This window comes from Canis aureus, chromosome 19, assembly GCF_053574225.1.
Source record: "Canis aureus isolate CA01 chromosome 19, VMU_Caureus_v.1.0, whole genome shotgun sequence".
Taxonomy (NCBI): Eukaryota; Metazoa; Chordata; class Mammalia; order Carnivora; family Canidae; genus Canis; species Canis aureus.
The window spans coordinates 23028925-23049424 of NC_135629.1; the positions used below are offsets into that span (position 1 = coordinate 23028925).

Here is a 20500-nt window from a genome sequence, read left to right on the forward strand (position 1 = left end):
AAACATTAGGCACCTGGGACATTTTCTGTGGGCTGTTATGAAACTACTACTCTTATAGAGTAGGACCTGGGTGCGGCCAAGGATGCATCCCCATACACAAGCCAGACAACACACAGGATTCCCCCAAAACACCAAAGAGCTGTCTGAGTTGCCTGTCAATATCAACCAATCAGGAAAGGACCATTCCAACCAAACAGAAAGGAGTACTTTAAAAAAAAAAAAAAAAAACCCTTTACCTCATTAGGATAGTGGACCAGACAACAATGGGAATCTACCTAAGAGGGAACTTCTCTGTATAAGCAGGGCCTCCCCTCTGTTCTGGGAGGCCACCCTGACCATTCTTGTTGGTGCTGTGTTTCCCTTCCACTTGAGCTGTAGCCCCACTAAAGCCTTGACTGTACCTTTGACTTTTGGATCTGCCTCGTTTCTACAGGTGGGAGGTCCAGGAACTCTGGTAACAATTCAGCAAATACTTTTTGAGCTCCTACTATGTCCCAGGCATTGCTCCATATACTTGACATAAATCAGTGCTACCGGGGACCTTTGAGCCTGAAGAGAGAAATATTTTGGAGTACCTCTGAATGCTAAAATCACTTATTAAGTTAAGCAATTTAAAAATTCTGTAGCTTTACAATCTTCAAGCATCATCCGCAATGATACTCCCATTAGCAAGGATGTTTGCTTTCTAATACAGGATCAAAAATCAATGTATTTTCATTTACAAGTATGGCACACTGGAAATTTGAGTATCTGGGGGAAAATGACATCAGGTCTCTCTCTACTTCATTTTTTAAAAAGTTGGGGAAGGGAAGAGAAGACAAAATTCAACATACTGTCACAATGATAACTGTACCTTTTATTTACATATCACACCTTATTTATCCAGTCTTCTTAAATTTAAATAGGGACACTGAGTGAGGTAAGTAGTTTGCCCAAAGTCAAGATGTTAATAAGTTGTTAATAAGTTACAGATGTGGGTTTGAAACTCCAGAGCCCCCATGCCTTTCTTTATGCTCCTCTGTTCCAAGTTTATGTGAGCCACCCAACAATCACAGAAATAAACTAATTCTATAATTAGAACTGTGCACTACAGTTGCCTCTTTAGTTGTCTATGCCCCACACCCCACACCAGATTCTGAATTCCATGAAGGCATAAACCATGTCTGTTTAGTTCACCTCTTCATTCTTGAACCAGGCACCATTCCAGATGCAGAGAAGGCACCCAATAACTATTTGTCAATGGGCTAAGTGATTAATTGACCATGGTGCTTTTTCCGACCACTTCTGACCATGATTTACCTTAAAAAAAAAAAAAAAGAAAAAAGAAAAAAGAAAAAAGAAATGAAGCACGCTTCCCTACATATTTATGCAAAGCGTGAATTAAACTAACGGCATTCTCAAGAAGGAAACATGAACATACATTTTTTGTCCTTAAGTAACTTAATCTAGTTGGAAAAGAGGGTGAGAAAATGTTAGATATCAGCGCAAAAAATATTTGTTAATGGAAGAAGTAAGGAAGTGCTCAGAAAAGAATTATTCAAAAAGGCTTTTTAGGGGAAACAAGGCCTTTTGGAAATGAGGAAAATGATGAAGTTCCTTTGGCAAAGATGGTAAATCTTGAGCAGTTTGCCAGTGTGGGACACAAGATGATCTCAAATCCAGACGCACAGACTCCACAATAAATAACCATGGAATTACACAGTGAGAAAAGTACTTTCAAATTTCTTTCATCCCAAGAAAAGTCTCTGTTTGATGCTAATATGTCTTCAATCTCTCAACACTCCAGAAAAGCTCCAACCTCAGGCTCAGGCACTGCCAGACAATACACCTTGTAAGAAGCTAACAGTTTTCTTCCAATTTCATTATATTTATTTTATATGTACTTCCACTTGCGATTTTCATTATATCATTTCTTTAAAATACATTCTTAATTTTTTTAAGCCCCCACCTAGTCAATGGGGGCAAAAGTCATGAAGTTAGCATGAGAATGGCTAAAATTTGGGAAACACTGATTGAGAGAAATGAAGAATGTGCCAGAATCCTTCAGTGGAAATAAGATGAAACACAACCTAGGAAGAAGGGCCTAGTCTATTGCAGTGAGAAGCTCACAGCCACAAAGAATTTCAGTGTGAGATAAAGAAAATCATCTGGGGTTCTGAAAGCATAGTCAGTGGGCCTAGCCCTAATCGCTCACCTAACTGTGGAAAAGGAACATGACTCTCAGATATGATTCCATACAGGAAGAGTGGATCTGGCCAAGTAGGACTGAGAATATCACAATGGAAGTGACACACCACGTTTGTTGACAGTGCCTGTAAACAAGACCTCTATCCAGGAGGGAAAAAAAAAAAAAGGCAAGGCCGTTAGAACAAAATGTTAGGCATGCTTGATGTTGAAGTTTTGATATATAACGACTTCTTTCTTGCTGTGAAGGTCATTTCTGCCTGTGTTACCTCCTAGGGCATAGATATAACTTGTAGTCCACTTTTGTTTTAGTTTTTTTTTTTTTTTTCTAACTTCATAATGAAGCACCAAGAGATTTTCAGTACAGATTTTCCCCCCTAGCTATATAATACTTTCACACACTAGATGGAGCCAACTTTATAATGCTTTGGGATTCATGGACAGGTTTGTGTTGCACTTGAAAAAAATCCACGCACAAAATTATGGGAGAGCTGTGTACACCAAAATATATTTTAAATTTCTCAGATTTTGATTTTAAAAATCAAAAGTCCCATCATTTTATCAATGTGCACACTTTTCCATAACTTCTAAGCCCAAATCAATATCAAACTATCAATAATGGTACAAAATGTGTGTTTAAAATATGTGCATCTTACAGCTTATTGGCACTTTTAACTGATTTATTAACATGTAATTATGTTTTTTTTTTAATGACAATCAATCTCCAAAATTACATGCTTTTTTGTTTGCTTGGGAGAAATGGAAGCAATTCATAAATGCAATAAGCATGATTCACTTATCAGGCCCATAAAAACTACCTCAAGGGAGGGAATCAGGGCAAAGAGAGATGCAAGTAGATAGAAAGTACATTTCATGGTCCATGGGAATATAGAAAAGAGTCACCAGCACTTCTAAGAGGAAATGGGCCATCTCCAGGACCAGGAATGGTCCACTACTGTAAGACAAGAATGCAGACTGTCCACAATCACCAACCTGGGGCTGGTGTGGGGCAGCAGGGAAGTAAGGAAGGCTATACAATGGTTCTCTCCTGTCAGTCATGGAAACTCAATGCCTTTTCACTGAATCCTAACACTTCAGAACAGTGGTTCTCAACTGGGGGTGATTTTGTCCCCAGGGAACACTTGACAATGTCTAGAGACACCTTTAGCTATTACAAATGGAGAGGCAAGTGCTACTGGTATGGAGGAAGCAGGGGTCAGAGATGCTGCTACACATCAAATAAAAGACGATAAAATTATAATGAAAAGCAAGAGAGTAGCCTAAACTTCAGAGTGGCAGTTAGCTTGGTGGCAGGGGACAGGAGGGTTGGGGGGAGGGAGTAAAGGGAAGGATGTGATCTAAGAGGAGATTTCTAGAATGTTCTGTGTCTGGAGATACAGTGGGTACATGTCTATTCATGTTACTATTCTTTACTAAACCAATAGGTTTTAGACATATGTAACAATTAGATCTATGTAGCAATTCGAAAAAGCATTACAAAATATGAAGTGTAAGGGGAGTGAAGAGACACAGCAGTAGTAACAGTGAACTTTGACATAACTGGCTAACATACTACCAGGTCAGAGGTATCTTTTACTCTTTGTCCCATTCACCCTCCACTGTCCAGTCACTTATCATATCTTTCCCATCAACCACTAAATTGCATCTCCTCTGCCCTCAAGGTTATTCTGCCGTGATTCAGCTCTAGCATGGCCTACTAAACTGTTCTCTCCACTGCACTCAATGTACCCTACACCAACTACTAGATAACGCTTCCTAAAGCATGGCTTGCTGTTTTCATGAAACTATTTTAATGAAACTAATGTGTCATCAACACAGAATAAGTGAATTTCAAGTTTCTTATTAAGATTAGCAATCGAGACCTACTTACCTTTCTAGTCTCAACTAATATAAGTATTCCAAGCAATATAAACAACATACTCATTCCCTAACTCTAGCTACATACTCTTGTTGTTTCTCTTGCCTAGAGTAACCTTTGTATACCCACTATCCCTTTCTATTAAAAATCATATACATTCTTCAATAAAATGAAATAGAGATGCATTACCGAATATTGGCAAGGAATGAAGCAAGTGGAACATTCAGACATTGTTGCTGAGGATATAAATTGGTACAAAGCCTTTAGAAGTTTTATATATATATATATACACACACACACACACACACACACACACACACCCCTCTGTTTACTACAGCATTATTTACAATACCAAGATATGGAAGCAACCTAAATATCCAATAAGCGAATAAAGAAGTAGTGTATACACACACACATTCGTACATACACATATGCACAATACTACCCAGCCATAAGAAATAGATGAGATCATACCATTTGCAACAACACAGATGGACCTAGAGGGTATTATGCTAAGTGAAATAAGTCAACTGAGGAGTGCTTGGGTGGCTCAGTCAGTTAAGTGTCTGCTTTTACTCAGGTCCTGGGATCCAGGCCCATGTAGGGGCTGCTGCTCAGGGGGGAGTTTGCTTCTCCCTCTGCTCCGCCCCCTGCCTGTGCATGCTCTTCCTCTCTTTCTCTCTCTCTGTCAAATAAATAAATAAAATCATTAAAAAAGAAGAAAAAAGAAAAGAAAAAAGAAAAGAAAAGAAAAGAGAAAGAAAGAAAGAAAGAAAGAAAGAAAGAAAGAAAGAAAGAAAGAAAGAAAGAAAGAAAGAAAGAAAGAAAAAGAAAGGAAGGAAGGAAGGAAGGAAGGTCGGTCAACTGAGAAAAGTAACTTCACTCACATGTGGAATCTAAAAAAAATGAATAAACAAAAAGCAGAATCAAAAATATAAATGCAGTGAATTGATGGTTTCCAGAGGGGATAGGGGTGGAGAGAGTAGGCAAATGAGTGAAGGGGAGTGGGAGATACAGGATTCCAGTTATGAATAAGTCACAGGAATAAAAGGCATAGCGTAGGGAATATAGTCACTGATACTGTGATAGCATTGCATGGTGACAGACGGTAGCTACACTTGTGGCAAGCATAGCAAAATGTTTAGAGAAGCTGAATCGCTATCTTGTACACCTGAAACTAACATAATGTTGTGTGTCAAATATACTCAAAAAATTTAAAAAGACGACTGAACATATGCATACCATATAACCTAATAATTTTACCTTTTGGTACATACCAAACAGAAATGAATATGTGATCACCAAGACCATATAGCAATAATGTGCAAGGCAGGACAGCTCATAATAATGCAAAACTGTAGACAACCTAAATGCCCATCAACAGAAGAGATAAACAGTGATGTATTTTTATAAGGGAATATTCTATGGGAATGAACTATTGCCGCATACAACAGAGATGAATCTCAAATACATGTTGAGCAAAAGAGTACAGACATAAGAGTATGTACTATATGATTCCATTTGTATAAAGTTAAATGACATATAAACATTATTAATCAATGGTGTTAGAAGTCAGGACAGTGATTATGTCTTGGGGAAAGGCTGCCTACCAGAAAGTACAAGAGGGCTAGTAACGGTCTCAAAGACTGGGTACTGACTACTTGGTGGAAACCGATCAGGAGAGTACATGTAAGACTTGTATACTTTTCTGTAGAAATGTTATACTTCAATTAAAAGTTTATTGAAAAACATTTTAAAACTCTACCGATTCTTCAAGATTATTCCTTAAAAACCTTCTTCACTTTCTTAAAAATAATCGTCCATGATCCCAACTAGATATATCTTCGTCCTCTATCTAAATTCCAGTTAGGATAATTACAAAGCTGAAGTTATCTTAGTTTTTTGCACATGTTTATCAAAGTCCAATTGTTACACTACTAGACAAGCATTCCCTTTATGATTTCCCATAAAATATTGATTATAGTAGCTCACCAGTATTGATGAGATTTAAGTGACAGATATTAATTACCCCTTTCAAAGTCCACACTTCCTAGTGTTGAATATATGCTGGCATTCCTTTTTTTAGGTTATTTTTTTTATTTTTATACATTAAAATTCACCTTTTTGGTGTACAGTTCTGCAAGTTTTGAAATATACATGTTACTGTAACCACCACCACAATCAAGATACAGAACATTTCTATCACCTCAGAACACTCCCCTGAATTGCCCCCTCTGGAGTCAAAACATCACGCACCCCCAACTTCCAAAAAACACCTATTTCTGTTCCTACAATTTTGTCCTATCCAGAATGTCATAAAAATAGAATCAAATACTTGGCTTTTAAGTCTAGTTCCTCTCCCTTAGGCAAGTACATTTGAGAGAATTCATGTTTTTACATGTATCAGCAGCTCATTCCTTTTCATTGCTACTTAGTATTCCATTGTATGGAAGAACCATGGCTTGTAATCCTTCTACCAGGGAAAGGACATTTGGGCTGTGTCCAGTTTTTGGTGATTGTAAAGAAAGCTGCGATCCACTTTAAAGAATTTTTTTAAGTGGATACTTGGAAGTAATTCACTCAAGGTCACAGTTAACCAGTGATAAAAAGAAATAGTATATACTTTCTAAAAAAATGACTGGGAAAAGTAGGAGTCAACAATATTTTCCCTTATGTCAATGAATCTAGCTCACAATATATTTTCTGGGAAGAGATTTTTGAGCTATCTTTTCTATATTTAGTGCATGTTAATGGGCTAGAATTTGTAAGTATCCAACTAAAGCACTTTTCTAAAGGCAGCTTCTTACCAATGTGACCCTATGGCTGTACTATTAGAAATAATGTGTATGTCTTGATCTATGTACAACTATTCATCAGTGCTACGTAAATAAGTGATTATGCCCTGCTGGCTTCTGTCTTTCATCTGACCTACTGGACTCACTTTCGATGCACAGAGGGGACGGCAAGCGATGGGCCTGACACTCAAGAGCTCCAAAAACATGTGAGGAAAATGGCTACCTCAACGATTATGCAGAGGGGTGGCTATAGTTGCACTTTTTTTCTGTTGATTTAAACACAAAAAGCATATGTCCAAATCCTCGGGGGTACAGTGTCCACATCACAAAATTTCCATTAGCTGGCATTTTGAGGTGTCTGTTTGTGGAGCCTAAACCACTAACCAAGGTTGAGGCCATGGGAAAAAGGTGTGTCCAAGAACAACATTTCTAGGAGGTATCTGAGCTGCACCTGCCACCATGGCCAGAGGAAGCCGATTGGTTTTAAGCCTTTAAAACTCAAGAGTGGGCAGCCCCGATGGCGCAGTGGTTTAGCGCTGCCTGCAGCCCAGGGCGTGTCCCTGGAGACCCGGGATCGAGTCCCACGTCGGGCTCCCTGCATGGGGCCTGCTTCTCCCTCTGCCTGTGTCTCTGCCTGTCTCTCTCTCTCTCTCTCTCTCTCTCTCTGAATGAATAAATAAATCTTAAAAAAATAAAAATAAAAAAATAAAACTCATGAGTGTCATAACCTTTTTTATAATATCTCCATGACAGTCACTATAAGAATCATGAAAAAAAAAAAAGAATCATGAGAACCTCATCTTTCAGCCTTTTTCTAATGCTCTTAAATAATAATAGCAGCTAATTACAGAAAGTATGCTCTGCACTCTTGTGCTAAGCATTTCCATACAATACCTTGTTTTAATCCTCATAAAAACCCTCTAATTTAAAAACTGCTATGATGTAACTTTTACCAATGAGGTGAATGAGGCTCTGAGAGATTTTACCACTTGCAGAGAAGGAATTTCATTCAAGGCAGTCTCAATCTGATCACATGTTCTGAACCCAGATGCTGTACCACCCCATAGTCCAACCAGTAAATACATTCATTTATCCAGATACTCAAAACATATATTTTATTATATTCATCCAAGGAAATAAATATGAATAAGATATGCTTCTCCCCTCCAAGTGTTCATTTATTGAGGGAGGGTGGAGAATCCTGTAAACAATAATATCTTAAACTTCTTGGTCAAATCCTTTCCTGAAACCCATATGAAAACCGTTGGCTCTCTAGAAAAAAAAAAAAAATCACACAAGTGGACACACAAAACTCGACTAAATTCTTGGGCCACAGCCTAGAAATCCCAGGCATACTTAAATAGCTGACTATTAGCTGCAAGGGGTTTTGGTTAAGATAGGAACAAAGTGTTGTATGGACTCAAAGAAGAAAGGCAAGGCACTTGAGTCCTGAAGACTGAGAGAAATTTACCAGGCCAGGAAGGAAGGAAGTGGGGCTTCTATGGAGAGGTCCTTCCTTCAGAAAGCCTGATGCCAGGGAAAAATCTAAAGTTGAAAGAGGAGGGAAGCAGGGGAATAAGTAGCAGGACACTGAAATAGTCCAGGCAAGCTTCTTCTTTCTAGAAATAATGTGGTTAGAAGAAGCTGTGAGCCCAGGCTCTGAGGTCAGAAAAAACTGGGATCAGAAATAGTAGGGTTCAAATCTAAGGTCATTCATGTCTCAATACCTGTGCACCCAGGGGAAAAATATTATAACCCTTCTGAGCTTCAGTTTCCTTTTCTGTAAAATGGGGATAAGGAGAGCCCCAACATCACAGGCTGTTGTGAGATAACCCATGGAAAAAAGCATGACAGGCACTTGGCACAAAACCTGAAATGGTGTGAGTGTTCAATACATTGCAGCTGCTATTATTAACCTCGTCATCACCATGGCCTGATGCTAACACAGCCCCACAGAAGGAACTCCTCTATAACAGCAACAGAGCTGAATTCCTTCATATGTGTTTGAGTCAATTGGCGACATTCTTAGACACATGCAGTGCGGCAAAAAGATCTTTGCCCAAAGAAAAATCCCAGTGCCAAAAGCCACCTCTTGAAATACTCTCCTTGTAAAATCACACCATATTTCTTACTCTTATTAATCACATAAAGATACGAGAAGCACATTCTAGAGAAAAGGTTTTAAAGAAACAAATTATGAAGACTATTGGAATACCTATGGTGGGCTTACTTTGTATCTGTAACATCATCAGCGTCTGCTCTTTTCTTAAGTGAGAATAGAGACCATTATCAACAGCTAGAGAGATGTCACATGCTGTTGTCATTACTACCATGTCCATAACAAGAGTCTGAGAGCATTCGTTCTTGCAAAGCCATTCTGCACCCAGTCCATCTATGTCACTATTCCTGGGATGGCATTACTATGCAAAAAAGAAGAAAATGGTACAAATATTCTACTCAGTTCTTAGTCACTATGTGTTCAGTAATATTTTATTTTAAATTCTTCATGTGGTCGAGGAGCTAACATAAAAGTAATATACTGGAATTCATCCACGAATGCTCGAGGAAATGTGGAGAATATTTTGTTGTGATTCCTCAAGCCATGGTAATAGAACATTCATGAAATCCTTGCTCTTAAAAATGTTCCATGGCCAACCAATATTTGCCATAGTGATACTGCCATATAGTCAGCACTGGAAAAATAAAGTCATGAGAAACCATTCCCATCTTCCCCAGAAAGCTGGCCAGGCTATCTGCTTCTCTTTCGGCTAAGCTGACACCATCCACAAATTCAGAATGTTCTCTCACTTTAAAACACACAAATCAAAGGAAAATGTAGGGATTCCAACAATCCATCCTGAACCCAACAGACCATTACAAATTCACCAAGCTTCCTTTCGGCTTTAAATTTGCTCTCCGGCAAAAGCACAGTAGTAAATGAGTTCATTCCATCAACAACAGAAATAAGCAGTCATAAACCCAATTGTCCTAGAGCAAGCAGAAGAATGGGTTCACGAGTTGGGGACAGAAGGGAAGAACTGAGGCTGACGAGAAGATAGTATTTCTAGCACATCATTAAACCAAATGTGATGGGAAGAGCTTATGGGAAGCAAGTGGAATGTGATTCTGACAGAAAATACCCAGGTCTTACCAGCATCAAAAGAAGATTCAAGTTAGGAAGGGGTTCCCAAATGGCTTTCAGAAAATCTGATACATTCTCAAGCAACTGAACCAAAGCATTCTTGGAGGCATACACAAGAAAACAAGAGAAGAGAGTGGTGAAGTAGACCTTTCTCTCCATCTAAAACCTGTCAGATGTGAAAGAAACTTCCATCACAGAGAGAATCACCAGTTACCAATGCCAGGAGCACAGTCCATTTAGCCTAAGTGCATTCTTTTCATGCTTCTACTGCTACAGTTGCTAGTTATACTTTCCTGTAAGCAGCATACTCTGGGGGTTAGGGACAAACCCCTGCACTCAAACTATCTGGCTTTGCCACTTCCTGGCTCTAAGGCTGCATTCCTCCATCTGCAAATGGGCTTAGCAACTAAATGAGTCAAAGCAAGTAAGACATTAGCACTTAACACCGTTATAATCTTTTTGATCTTCTCTAGATTCAGTGTATCTTTCTTGGCAAGGAAATAGAAGGTATAATATCTTTCCAGTGTGACTCCCACAGGGCTTATAAAAAAGTTGAAAATACATGCTGGCTTTGATTTTATTCACTCTTTAACAGATATTTACTAAGATCCTACTATGAACCCACAGGTACTCTGCTGGAAGTTGGGAGATATCCTGAACAACAGATACAAACGAAGACCTTTTTTTTTTTTTTTTTTTTTTAAGATAAAAGTACATTTTAATAAAGAAAAAAATTCAACATTGAAGGCTCAGACATTCTTGGGGTACTGGGAAGGGGAATTCCCACTTCTTCCTCCCACCTCCCCAGCATCATTGTGGAGGCGGGGTGACAAGTTCCCTGCTCTTGGTTTACCTCCCAGTACAGGGGGGACCAATATGTAGTTGAATTTGGGGAACTGGACCTCTATTGATTAGGCTTATGCCTTTAAGAGGAAACTTTCAAAGACTCCCAGGTCCCTTTCCTGAGTCCTAATCGACCCTGATTGTACTCTGTAGCCGTGCATTGCTAAGCATAGAGGATACAGAGTCACTATTAAAGAAAAATTCCTTGTACACATGCTTCCCACCTGGTCATGTCATTACCGTATGGGACTGTGATATATACTTAGCTAAGACCCCGCTTCTGAAATGCTTTACATGCTTTTATAACCATTTATGTGTCCACCCATTAATTGCACATATATTTACCAAGAGCCAAAGACCTGATTTGAGCTTGGGTAGAGACTGGAGAGAAAGGCACTGTCTGTCCCCAGTGTAGAATCTTAATGTTTTAGAGATGAGTTCACAGACGCAGTCCAGGAGCAAAAGCAACCAACCCTACTGCACACCATTAGGAGACACAGCACTGAAATAAAAGCCACATTTGAGGCCGAATCCAAGCATGTTCCTTGCTCAAGAATTCTGCTCTTGCTACTATCCCAACGGCTCACCATGCTCTTCCCCAAACAGATGCATGGCTCCCTTGTCATTTAGCTAGTGCACCTCTCTACTCAGAAGAAACCTTGGAGGTGAAGTCCAACCTATCAGGCTCAAATTAAGTAGCAACCCCTCCCAGCTTTACTTTTCTTCACAGCACTTACCATAGCTTACCAGAAAGTAAACTCCAGTAGGACAGGACATGTATTTTTGCCCATTTTATTCATTGCTCTAGTCCTAGCACAGGAACAGCACCTGGCACAGACTCAGTGCTCCATAAATAATGTCCTAAGAATGAGCCTAGTGTTCTTTTTATCTACATCTCTATCTTTCTGATACTCCTGCTGAAGAAGCTCACAACACTGACACTGGGGGGAAGAGGGACAGTAAGAATCCAACTCCTTAAACCTGAGTGTTATGAAAAGAGCTGAAGCACATGGAATGTGACTAGGGCAGGCGGAAAACAAGCTGAAATATGAGCTCTACTTAAGCAGCAAAATGAGCTGGGGTGGTGCACCAACATGGCGTTAAATAACAATGGGTTCCAGATCGAGGTATGGAATCAGAAATTCAGGGGTATGGCATTCCACCTTAGCTTCATGGAGATGACCGGGGTGGGAGGATGTGATGAATGAGACACAAACCTATCCAAGGGCAAATGTTGGCTCATTCTTATTGGGTCTTCAGATTTTTCAAAGGAATATGGAAATCATGGGCCATATGTGAAAATTAACATTTCCACATTAATTCAGAGTTGTTTTCAACAACTACTTGGGCCAACCTAACATCTAACATCAAGATTCAGACCAGTGGGACCCATGGTCTTCTCTGGACACTTCCCCAGGAGCCACAGCAGTGCCATATGTAGGGCACTGAATGATGTCTTCTCATGCTCTTTACAGTTGGCAAGGAACCTCCAAAGCAGGTTTGTGGTGTCCTAATCCTCCCTCTTAGAACCGAATGAACAACTATTCTGACCTACTAAGCTTTTCAGTTCTTAACGCAAGACCATGGAAAGTCAACTGATCTTCAGTACAGGATGTTTCTCAGAGTCTTTCTGATGAATTACAAACAAATAAACACCAAGTAATTACAGAGATTTGAAGCGTTCTAGAATCAGGTAGACACTAAAATAAATCAGAGAAAGAACTGAAATCATTTAAACTCCTACCAGACAAAAAGTTAAAAATAGGAAAGTGGCTTTTTTCTCTTCCGATTATTTTATTTTTTATCTGTTTCTTTCCAAAAGGACTCAGAGCAGCTTATGTAAAAGTACACAGCATGAAGATGAAACAACAACAGAAAATTAATGTGTGTGAATGAAGGAAATAAGATGAAGGAAAGATAATTCAACAGAAAAATATAATGGACTTAATAAGATTAGTACATAAAATGCAAGTAAGAGTCTTATTGTTTTCTACAGGTGGTCATAAGTCACTTTCTAAGCTGGGGACAGAGAGTCTAATATCTACAGGGGCCAAGCAGTTAGAATAAAGGAATAAAACAAACTGACGAGTGCCTGTTTTAAGGAAAATGGCATTATATTACTAGCTCCCAAGGTTGCCATGGAGACAGGTGAGCCCAGTGTTACCAGATCTGATTTTTCAATAGATGCTGGAAATTCAAACATACTTGTGTGAAATCTTCCCATTTTCCAATGTTGGAAAACTAGTTTTTCTTTTGGCTAAAAAAAACCAAATATGTGTGAGTTAAAGAAAACATGCCTGTGACCATAAAGAGGAAGAAGACATGATCAGTTACATGACTAACTATATCCATAAACTAACCCAAAGCTGCAAAGAAGTACAGTCATTTGTGGTATCAAAACCAGAGAGACACTTCTCCCAAGAGTCTAAGGAGGACACTGTAACATCCACAAGATAAGCACCCCATACAATCAAGATTTATAGGGCTTTATCTTATAACGACCTCCAACAGAGTTGCTAAGGGCATAATGCTAAGTTTAATTTAGTAGAACTAATTGGCAAGGTGGACAGGTGGCAAATTCTCAGATATAGAGATTCCTGCTGGTCTCATTTATTTCAAGTATAGATTTTACAGATGTCCCTTAATTAATTTTTAACCAATTACCCTTTTTGACAAATGTAAAATTCTCACACCCTTCTTTAATGTTATTTCACAAAGTAAAGCAAAAGCCACCTTGGAAAATAATTTTTCAAACAACATTCTCTTCCTCCATGTCTTAGAGTATTCAAAGAAATGGATGAAACCTCTATTCTTCACAATGAAATCCATAAATATTGGTTTTTCAGAGCAGCATTTGATAAGCATGGAGTAATACCATGTTCAAGGTTAGATTCCCTGACCAGGACCCAAAGTGAGGTATTCTACGGGGCCATTGGGTTCAAGGCTATTCACTTTAATGGACAGTCCATCGGGCAGTGGGACTGAACTCTCTGAATGCTGAAAGACCTGGCACATCTCCAGTCAGTGGCCAAGGAAGTATACTCACGTAGGACCAAATGTCTTCACAAAAAGAGCATTGTTCTATATCTGTCCCAGGTCATGAACAAAAGGACAATCAAGTTCTATGCCAGTGATGCTTCATGGAATCCCTGAGGTGGTGTTGATAGAGAGGTTGGATTACAGCCTGGGCCCTTGACATATCTAGAACTAGTGCAGTTTTACCTCATTTATATCATGTATATTCAGTTCTGATATAATGTTTGTTTCTAAAATGGAAATTTGGGGCAGCCCTGGTGGCCCAGCGGCTTAGCGCCACCTTCGGCCCGGGGCATGATCCTGGAGATCCCGGGATCGAGTCCCACGTCGGGCTCCCTGCATGGAGCCTGCTTCTCTTTCTGCCTGTGTCTCTGCATCTCTCTCTCTCTCTCTCTGTGCCTCCTGTGCCTCTCATAAATAAATAAAATAAAATCTTTAAAAAAATGGAAATTTGTTCAGACCCAATTCTTTTTTTTATTATAAATTTATTTTTTATTGGTGTTCAATTTGCCAACATATAGAATAACACCCAGTGCTCATCCCATCAAGTGCCCACCTCAGTGCCCGTCACCCAGTCACCCCCACCCCTCGCCCACCTCCCCTTCTACCACCCATAGTTCGTTTCCCAGAGTTAGGAGTCTTTCATGTTCTGTCTCCCTTTCAGACCCAATTCTTCTATTAGAGTACAATTCACCCAGAACTCAAATGAATTTTAGTTTGCTATGCATTGTTTTGTTTGCAAGAAATACTAGATGAACGCAGAAAATGCACCCAGCTGAATCGAGCCATGTGGGAATACACAAAATGCACACACTTCAAATATCTACCAATTACCCCAGTTTACCATGAACATTATGCACCACACCCATTCACTTCTAGAGCTACAACTTTCCATCAATTCCGGATATGCTTCCTTCCACCTCTTCGCTGTAATGTACAAGCTACAATCCTTCTCACACCCACTCCATAAGCAAACATCGGGTCTTTTCAAGAAAAACTATCAAGTCTATTGCTGTATTTATATACTGCTTAACCATTTAGCAAGTGTAAAACTGTCTACTATTTTCATTAGGTTCTTATCATTTCTTCTTTTAATATGTCACTGATAAAGTTTTTGAGGATGATGCCCCTATCCTATTTTTCCTATAGACTCCATGATTTTGCCTAGCCAGTGATTTCTTAGAAATGCATGTGTTATGTTATAGTAGAAACAACAACCAACCTAGACTCTACATAAAATATTTTTTAAATGTGTTTTGATAGAATAGAAGTTCTACTCAAAACTACCATGCTCTGAACTCCAAGGGATACCATTCACATTATATTTGATGTGTATCCTTTATGGCCAATTAATTAACCTGGTATTTAACAAATAATTATGTGAAACCTCATATGTGTGATGAAAGTATTATGTTCCGAAGAATGTACTTGCTCACTTTGGAAAATTAAAAGAAAACCAAAAAATACATAAAAATAAAAATCCTTCACCATCTTAAAATGCGAACATTTTGATGCTTTTCAGTTTTTCTTCTTTACATATATATCACTACCACTCCTGATATGTGTGCTACTTCATCTGACCTATTTATCTTAATTTGGCTTAAAAATTGACCTGCTACTTCTAAATCAAATACGCTTATTTTTCTGGGTGGAAAAAAAAAAGTGTTGCCAAACTGAGTCAATCACTTCACATTAAATGAGCACACACTATCTGCTTAGCACTATGCTCTGTGGCACGCAAATTAGAATACTCAATAGACTGTGTTTAACCACCAAGAGAATTTCTTTAACTTTCCAAATTTGGCATAGTTACATTTCTTGCCCTTAAGATTAATCACTATTTTCATTCTAGTTCTAAGATTTGTTAAAAATATAAATTATATAAATAGCACATTTAGAAAAGAAAATGGACTTGTATTATTAGTTTCCTGCAAATTACAGCTTCAGGAATTGCATTCTGTCCTTTTCTGTCACCTTTTTGAATATTGTACCACCAAAATTACCTACACAAAACAAAGCTGCATTTGAATATTTTTAAGTAGTAAATACACACATTAAAGTCTCATGACGACTGCCTACTAATTTTCCCTCTTTATTTTTTTCAGCAGAATTATTTTAAGATTTGATTTTTTGTGAATATAGATTTAAGAGTTTAATAAATTATGTGAAAGATATAGATATGTATATATGTGTATGTATCAAAGACTGGGCATATATATATATGACATGGAAGAAACAGATACATATAAATACATACATGTATTACATGGAAGATATAGATATATAAGTACAAGATATAGACAGATACAGATACATACATACATGCACATGTGTCTGTACATATGTACGCATGTATCAATCAAAGATTGGGCTCAAATATACATATTCTTGAATTCTCTCTCCTACAAAATGTGAAATATGTTTGCCATTATAGCTGTCAGAGCTAAATTCCTTAACTGGCAACAAGCTACTAGGAGACAAGAGCTGTTTATGATTTCATCCCCTCTTGTCCTTTAACGCAATGCTTAGAAACACCAAGAAATGAGGGTAATAGGACAAAATCAAAATATGCTAGATAATCCATAACACACATAATAATTTTCTTGAAAATCATCTATAATTGATTTCACTCTTCTCTTTTAAAAAAAAGCGGGGTGGGTAGGGGGCCCCTGGGCTAAGTCACTGTTCAGGTTCCACACCAGGGGTCGGAGGGAACACTTAGTCACAAGGTTACGTCTTCAGGCCAATCTCCGCCACATTTTACTCTTCTCTCTCTCTCTCTCTCTCTCTCACTGAACAAGACAAATGTCTTATTATTATGACAAATTTGCGGAGGAGGGGTAGCTAAGCCCTCAGTGGAGATTGTTCTCTGTGTGTGGTATGACAGGTGAAGTGTTCCAGCTCACCCTGGAACTTCACAATTGATGCACCTGGTTTTACACATTCCTGGGAAGGCTGTGTTTGAGAACAGATGAAAGTGAGCCCTGTAACTTTTCCAACAAAGCACACCTCACACAGCATGGGCGATTCACACCCTTGACCAGAGGACAGAAAGCAAGGCCCAGGAGTGGGCTCCGAATTCACCATCCATAAAGGAGATGTTTCTCTCTGCAGCTCAGATTCTACCTCACATTCTACTCTTGTGATAGACACTGGCCTTCACCAGCATGAAAAAAGTTCCTAAATAGCTGACCTGCTGGATTACTACAATTTTTGCTCCCGTTCTCTAAATATCCAAGAACTATCATGGGTGCTCTGGAGAGAGGGGCCCCGTTAACCTCCTCCAACTTTGCGAAGATCTTTCTACAGATCTTTCTCAGTGACACACACAGCACTAAGGAAACAGGTGCTTTAATTTTTAAGGTCTCTTCCACAGCCCCCTAATCCGAATGTTTTAATTTTTTTTTAAAAAAATCTCCTAATATTCCCTTACTTGTTTTTATGTGTCACTCTTTCCTATGGTAGGACTGCATTTAGAGTGAGATCAATTTTCTCTTTCACAAGTACCGAACATTAATTAACAGAAATCTTGAGGCAAGGTCCCTTCTGAGCTCACAGAGATGTCACGGGCACTCAGAAAAGCTTTCAGCCACCACCGACGTGCCCCAGCCTTAACACCACAGTGACCTCCATCAGCCTGAGAGCTGAAGGGGAAGGGCAGGACCTCCAACCCATGGCAGGCAGAAAATGCAACTGGGCTCTTCCACACCCTCCAGCCCAGGATCCTCTGCATATTCTTCCGTTTAGAGAGCTACTCAGACCCCTATTATTCATCAGTGTCCTAAAAAGATACAAGAAGATAAAGTCCTCAACTGTGCTAGGCACCGGAAGGAAAAAAAGCAGCCACAAAATGAAAACTGCCTTTTAAAAGTAGCTATGGTTAAACATTACAAAAAAAAAAAAAAAATCACATGCTTTTGCTCCCCATACTATAGCTAATGAAAAGGGGCATTTAACATCCAGTGGGAAAAGCAGTGTTTTTATAATTTCATCAGCAATTACTACAAAGCTCATTTGTAAGAGCTTGGCGAATCCTTACTTATTCTGACCTCGAGAACCAACATTCTCTGGGGTTAGAATCCAGGGACTTATTCTAATGTTGAATGTTCTCTCGAGTCCCTTTAAGAGGAAAAAAAAAAATGAACTTCACATCGACTGATGCTTGACATTGTTTTAATCTCCCCACCTCACCCCCCCCCCGCCAAAAAAGTGCAGGTTGAAACCATTATAACATGTCATAAAGCATCAGTAATGGCCACTCAGCAATAGCTAAACCATTTTTAAGGTCATAAACAAGCACATAAAGTGTGCTACACTAATTTATTGGAAACATCCTCTTTAAAAGAGTCACAAAGGGCTCCAGCTCAATCACATTGCTCTCCTCACACCAGCCGCCAGCCACAGAACTTACATATGACCTTTGCAATTCCCCTTGCAAATTCTTTCAGCAGTTGGGCATTCCACTTTCAAACTTAGGGGGAGGTGAGGCAAAGCTATAAAAGTCAACAGCAAGAACACTAGAATATGCTGGTATAGGATAAATGTCTTTCTCACAGAAGAAAAGTGGGCACTGTTAATTTACAGAATCCGGTGCAAAAAAAAAGGCAACTAGTCAGACCTCCTTCACCACTTATATTTTAAACCCAGAAAAGCAAAATCAGACTTACCCTGGGAAGCCATCCTATAGGCTGACTCAGAAAAATAGCCTGTTGACAAGCCAAAAACAGTTTTAAAACCAATGCTCCAAAAACTCGCTGGGTTTAATCCTCTCATCCACCTACTAACCCCTGCTACTACGTATGCATCTGGCTTTTGTTAAAGAACTTCTGCAAACATACAGTGGATGAGTAATCCTTCAGACTTCGTAAAACATGCCAAACCCATCACTAATAACAGTAGTTTCATTTACTCATCACATTTTTGACTGCCTTTATTTTATTTTTCTAAACGAAATTAGTGTTTTTTGCTGATGCAAATTCCCTACCACTAAAGCATGCACATATTATCCAAAAGGCAGTAGGTTGCCTGGTGTGTACCTAACTAACTCTCTCTGGGTCCTTGTCAGCGTCAGTAATGTTGAACTAATACATAAAGGCACCGCCTGCTTGACAAACTACCTTTTAAAATTAATATTACCACTATTCCCCCCAAATAAAAACAATTCTACTTGTTTTTTTTTTCATTGAGAAAGGCAATTGTTTTATGATAATTAATAGAAGTCCTAAAGAATACGAAGCAAAATTTCATCCCCGTCTCCTTATCCAATCCCTGCTCTTAGAGGTAATCGCTGTCAAAAGTTTTTAATATATCATTCCACAAATTTCTAGTACATATTACACATGTGTATTCACCCACACACTTCAAAGAAACTCCCGGAGACTGTTAGGTCTTAGACATTGAAATTTCCAGATTTTATAAAGATAACACTACATATATAGTATAATATCCCCAGTAAGATGGGGCAACGGCTCATAATCAAGTGCATTAATATTTCTGCCAGGAAACATGAATATTCAACTACATGAGATAATAAAGACCATAAATAGCCTTGTGTCATTTGTCAGGTAATTCTGCCAAATGAAGTAAAAAAAAAAAAAAATCTTCAATAGTCAAAGACTTTTGGATTTCAGAATTATGGATAAGAGATTTCAAACCTATAGTTTTTCTCCCAGCTACTAACCAAATTTTAAAGACTTTCTTTTCATTCTAAATGTTCATGATAGGAAATTTAGAAGAATATATATGAATAAAGTTAAAGTCACACCTGTAAAATCCCACCACACAGAGAACTGATGTATCAAGTACCTCCTGGAAGTATAGACTCAGTACTCTATGGGCAGATTAAAAAAATTATAGCAAAGATAATTCTTGTTTTCATACCAGGTAAAAAGTAATACCTATTTTAAAAAATTAGAAGGCACTGTGCTACCAGGGTTCAAAGGAGGCATTAGTCAGGCAGACATGCATTATCTTTCAGGCTACCTATCACCTTTTAAGATACTTCCTGTGTTTTGGAGAATTCCCCTCCGTAAAAAAAAAAAAAAAAAAAAAATTATTTTTTCTCTTCTCTAGAGAGAGAGCATGAGTGAGTGCGTAGAGGGAGAGAATCTCAAACAGACTCTCTGCTGAGTGCAGAGATGGATGTGGGCTCAATCTCACAACACTGAGATCATGACCTGGGCCAAAATCAAGAGTCAGATGATTCACTGACTGAGCCACCCAGGCAGCCTTGGAGAATTCTCCTTCTTATGAGTTCAGAGGGAGACAGAAATGGATTCCATGGTGAAAGCCAAGTGCTCACTTTCCCAGACTCCCTTGCAGCTAGAATGAGATATGTGTGTTCCATTTGTGCAATCAAATGTACCTGGGCCAGAATGTACAGAACTGTACTCTAGCGAGGAAAAAGCAGCTACATCTGGAAGGGACAGCGGTATGGGGTTTGGCTGTGTGGTTTAATGGTCTGCGCTAGTTGGGTCAATGAGGCAAGCTATAGAAGCGGCTACATCACTGTCCTCGCTGGATTGGTTCTATGGTTTGCTGGGGCATGGCTCCTCACTACTCAGCCCCAGGCTGCTTCATTGGCCTCCCAGGGGTCCCAGACTCCTGAATATTCTATAATAA

The 20500-nt window shown here is 38.9% G+C and overlaps 1 protein-coding gene across 11 annotated transcripts in view; it reads right to left on the bottom strand.

Annotated features, from left to right (window-relative positions):
* The window catches only part of MITF (melanocyte inducing transcription factor), a 219497-nt gene that overhangs the window by 112300 nt on the left and 86697 nt on the right, over positions 1-20500 (bottom strand). Inside the window, exon 1 of one of the 11 annotated variants that reach the window (XR_013357675.1) lies at positions 18547-18564. The exons of 6 other annotated variants lie outside the window; for them this stretch is intronic. Coding sequence is in view for 2 of the 5 variants with exons in the window: in XM_077858091.1 (XP_077714217.1) it covers positions 18547-18559 (13 nt within the window). In the remaining 3 variants the exon portion in view is untranslated. Of the gene's footprint in view, positions 1-18546; positions 18686-20500 lie in introns of those variants that run through there. 4 more of the 11 variants (XM_077858094.1, XM_077858095.1, XM_077858091.1 and 1 more) reach the window with 4 other exon arrangements.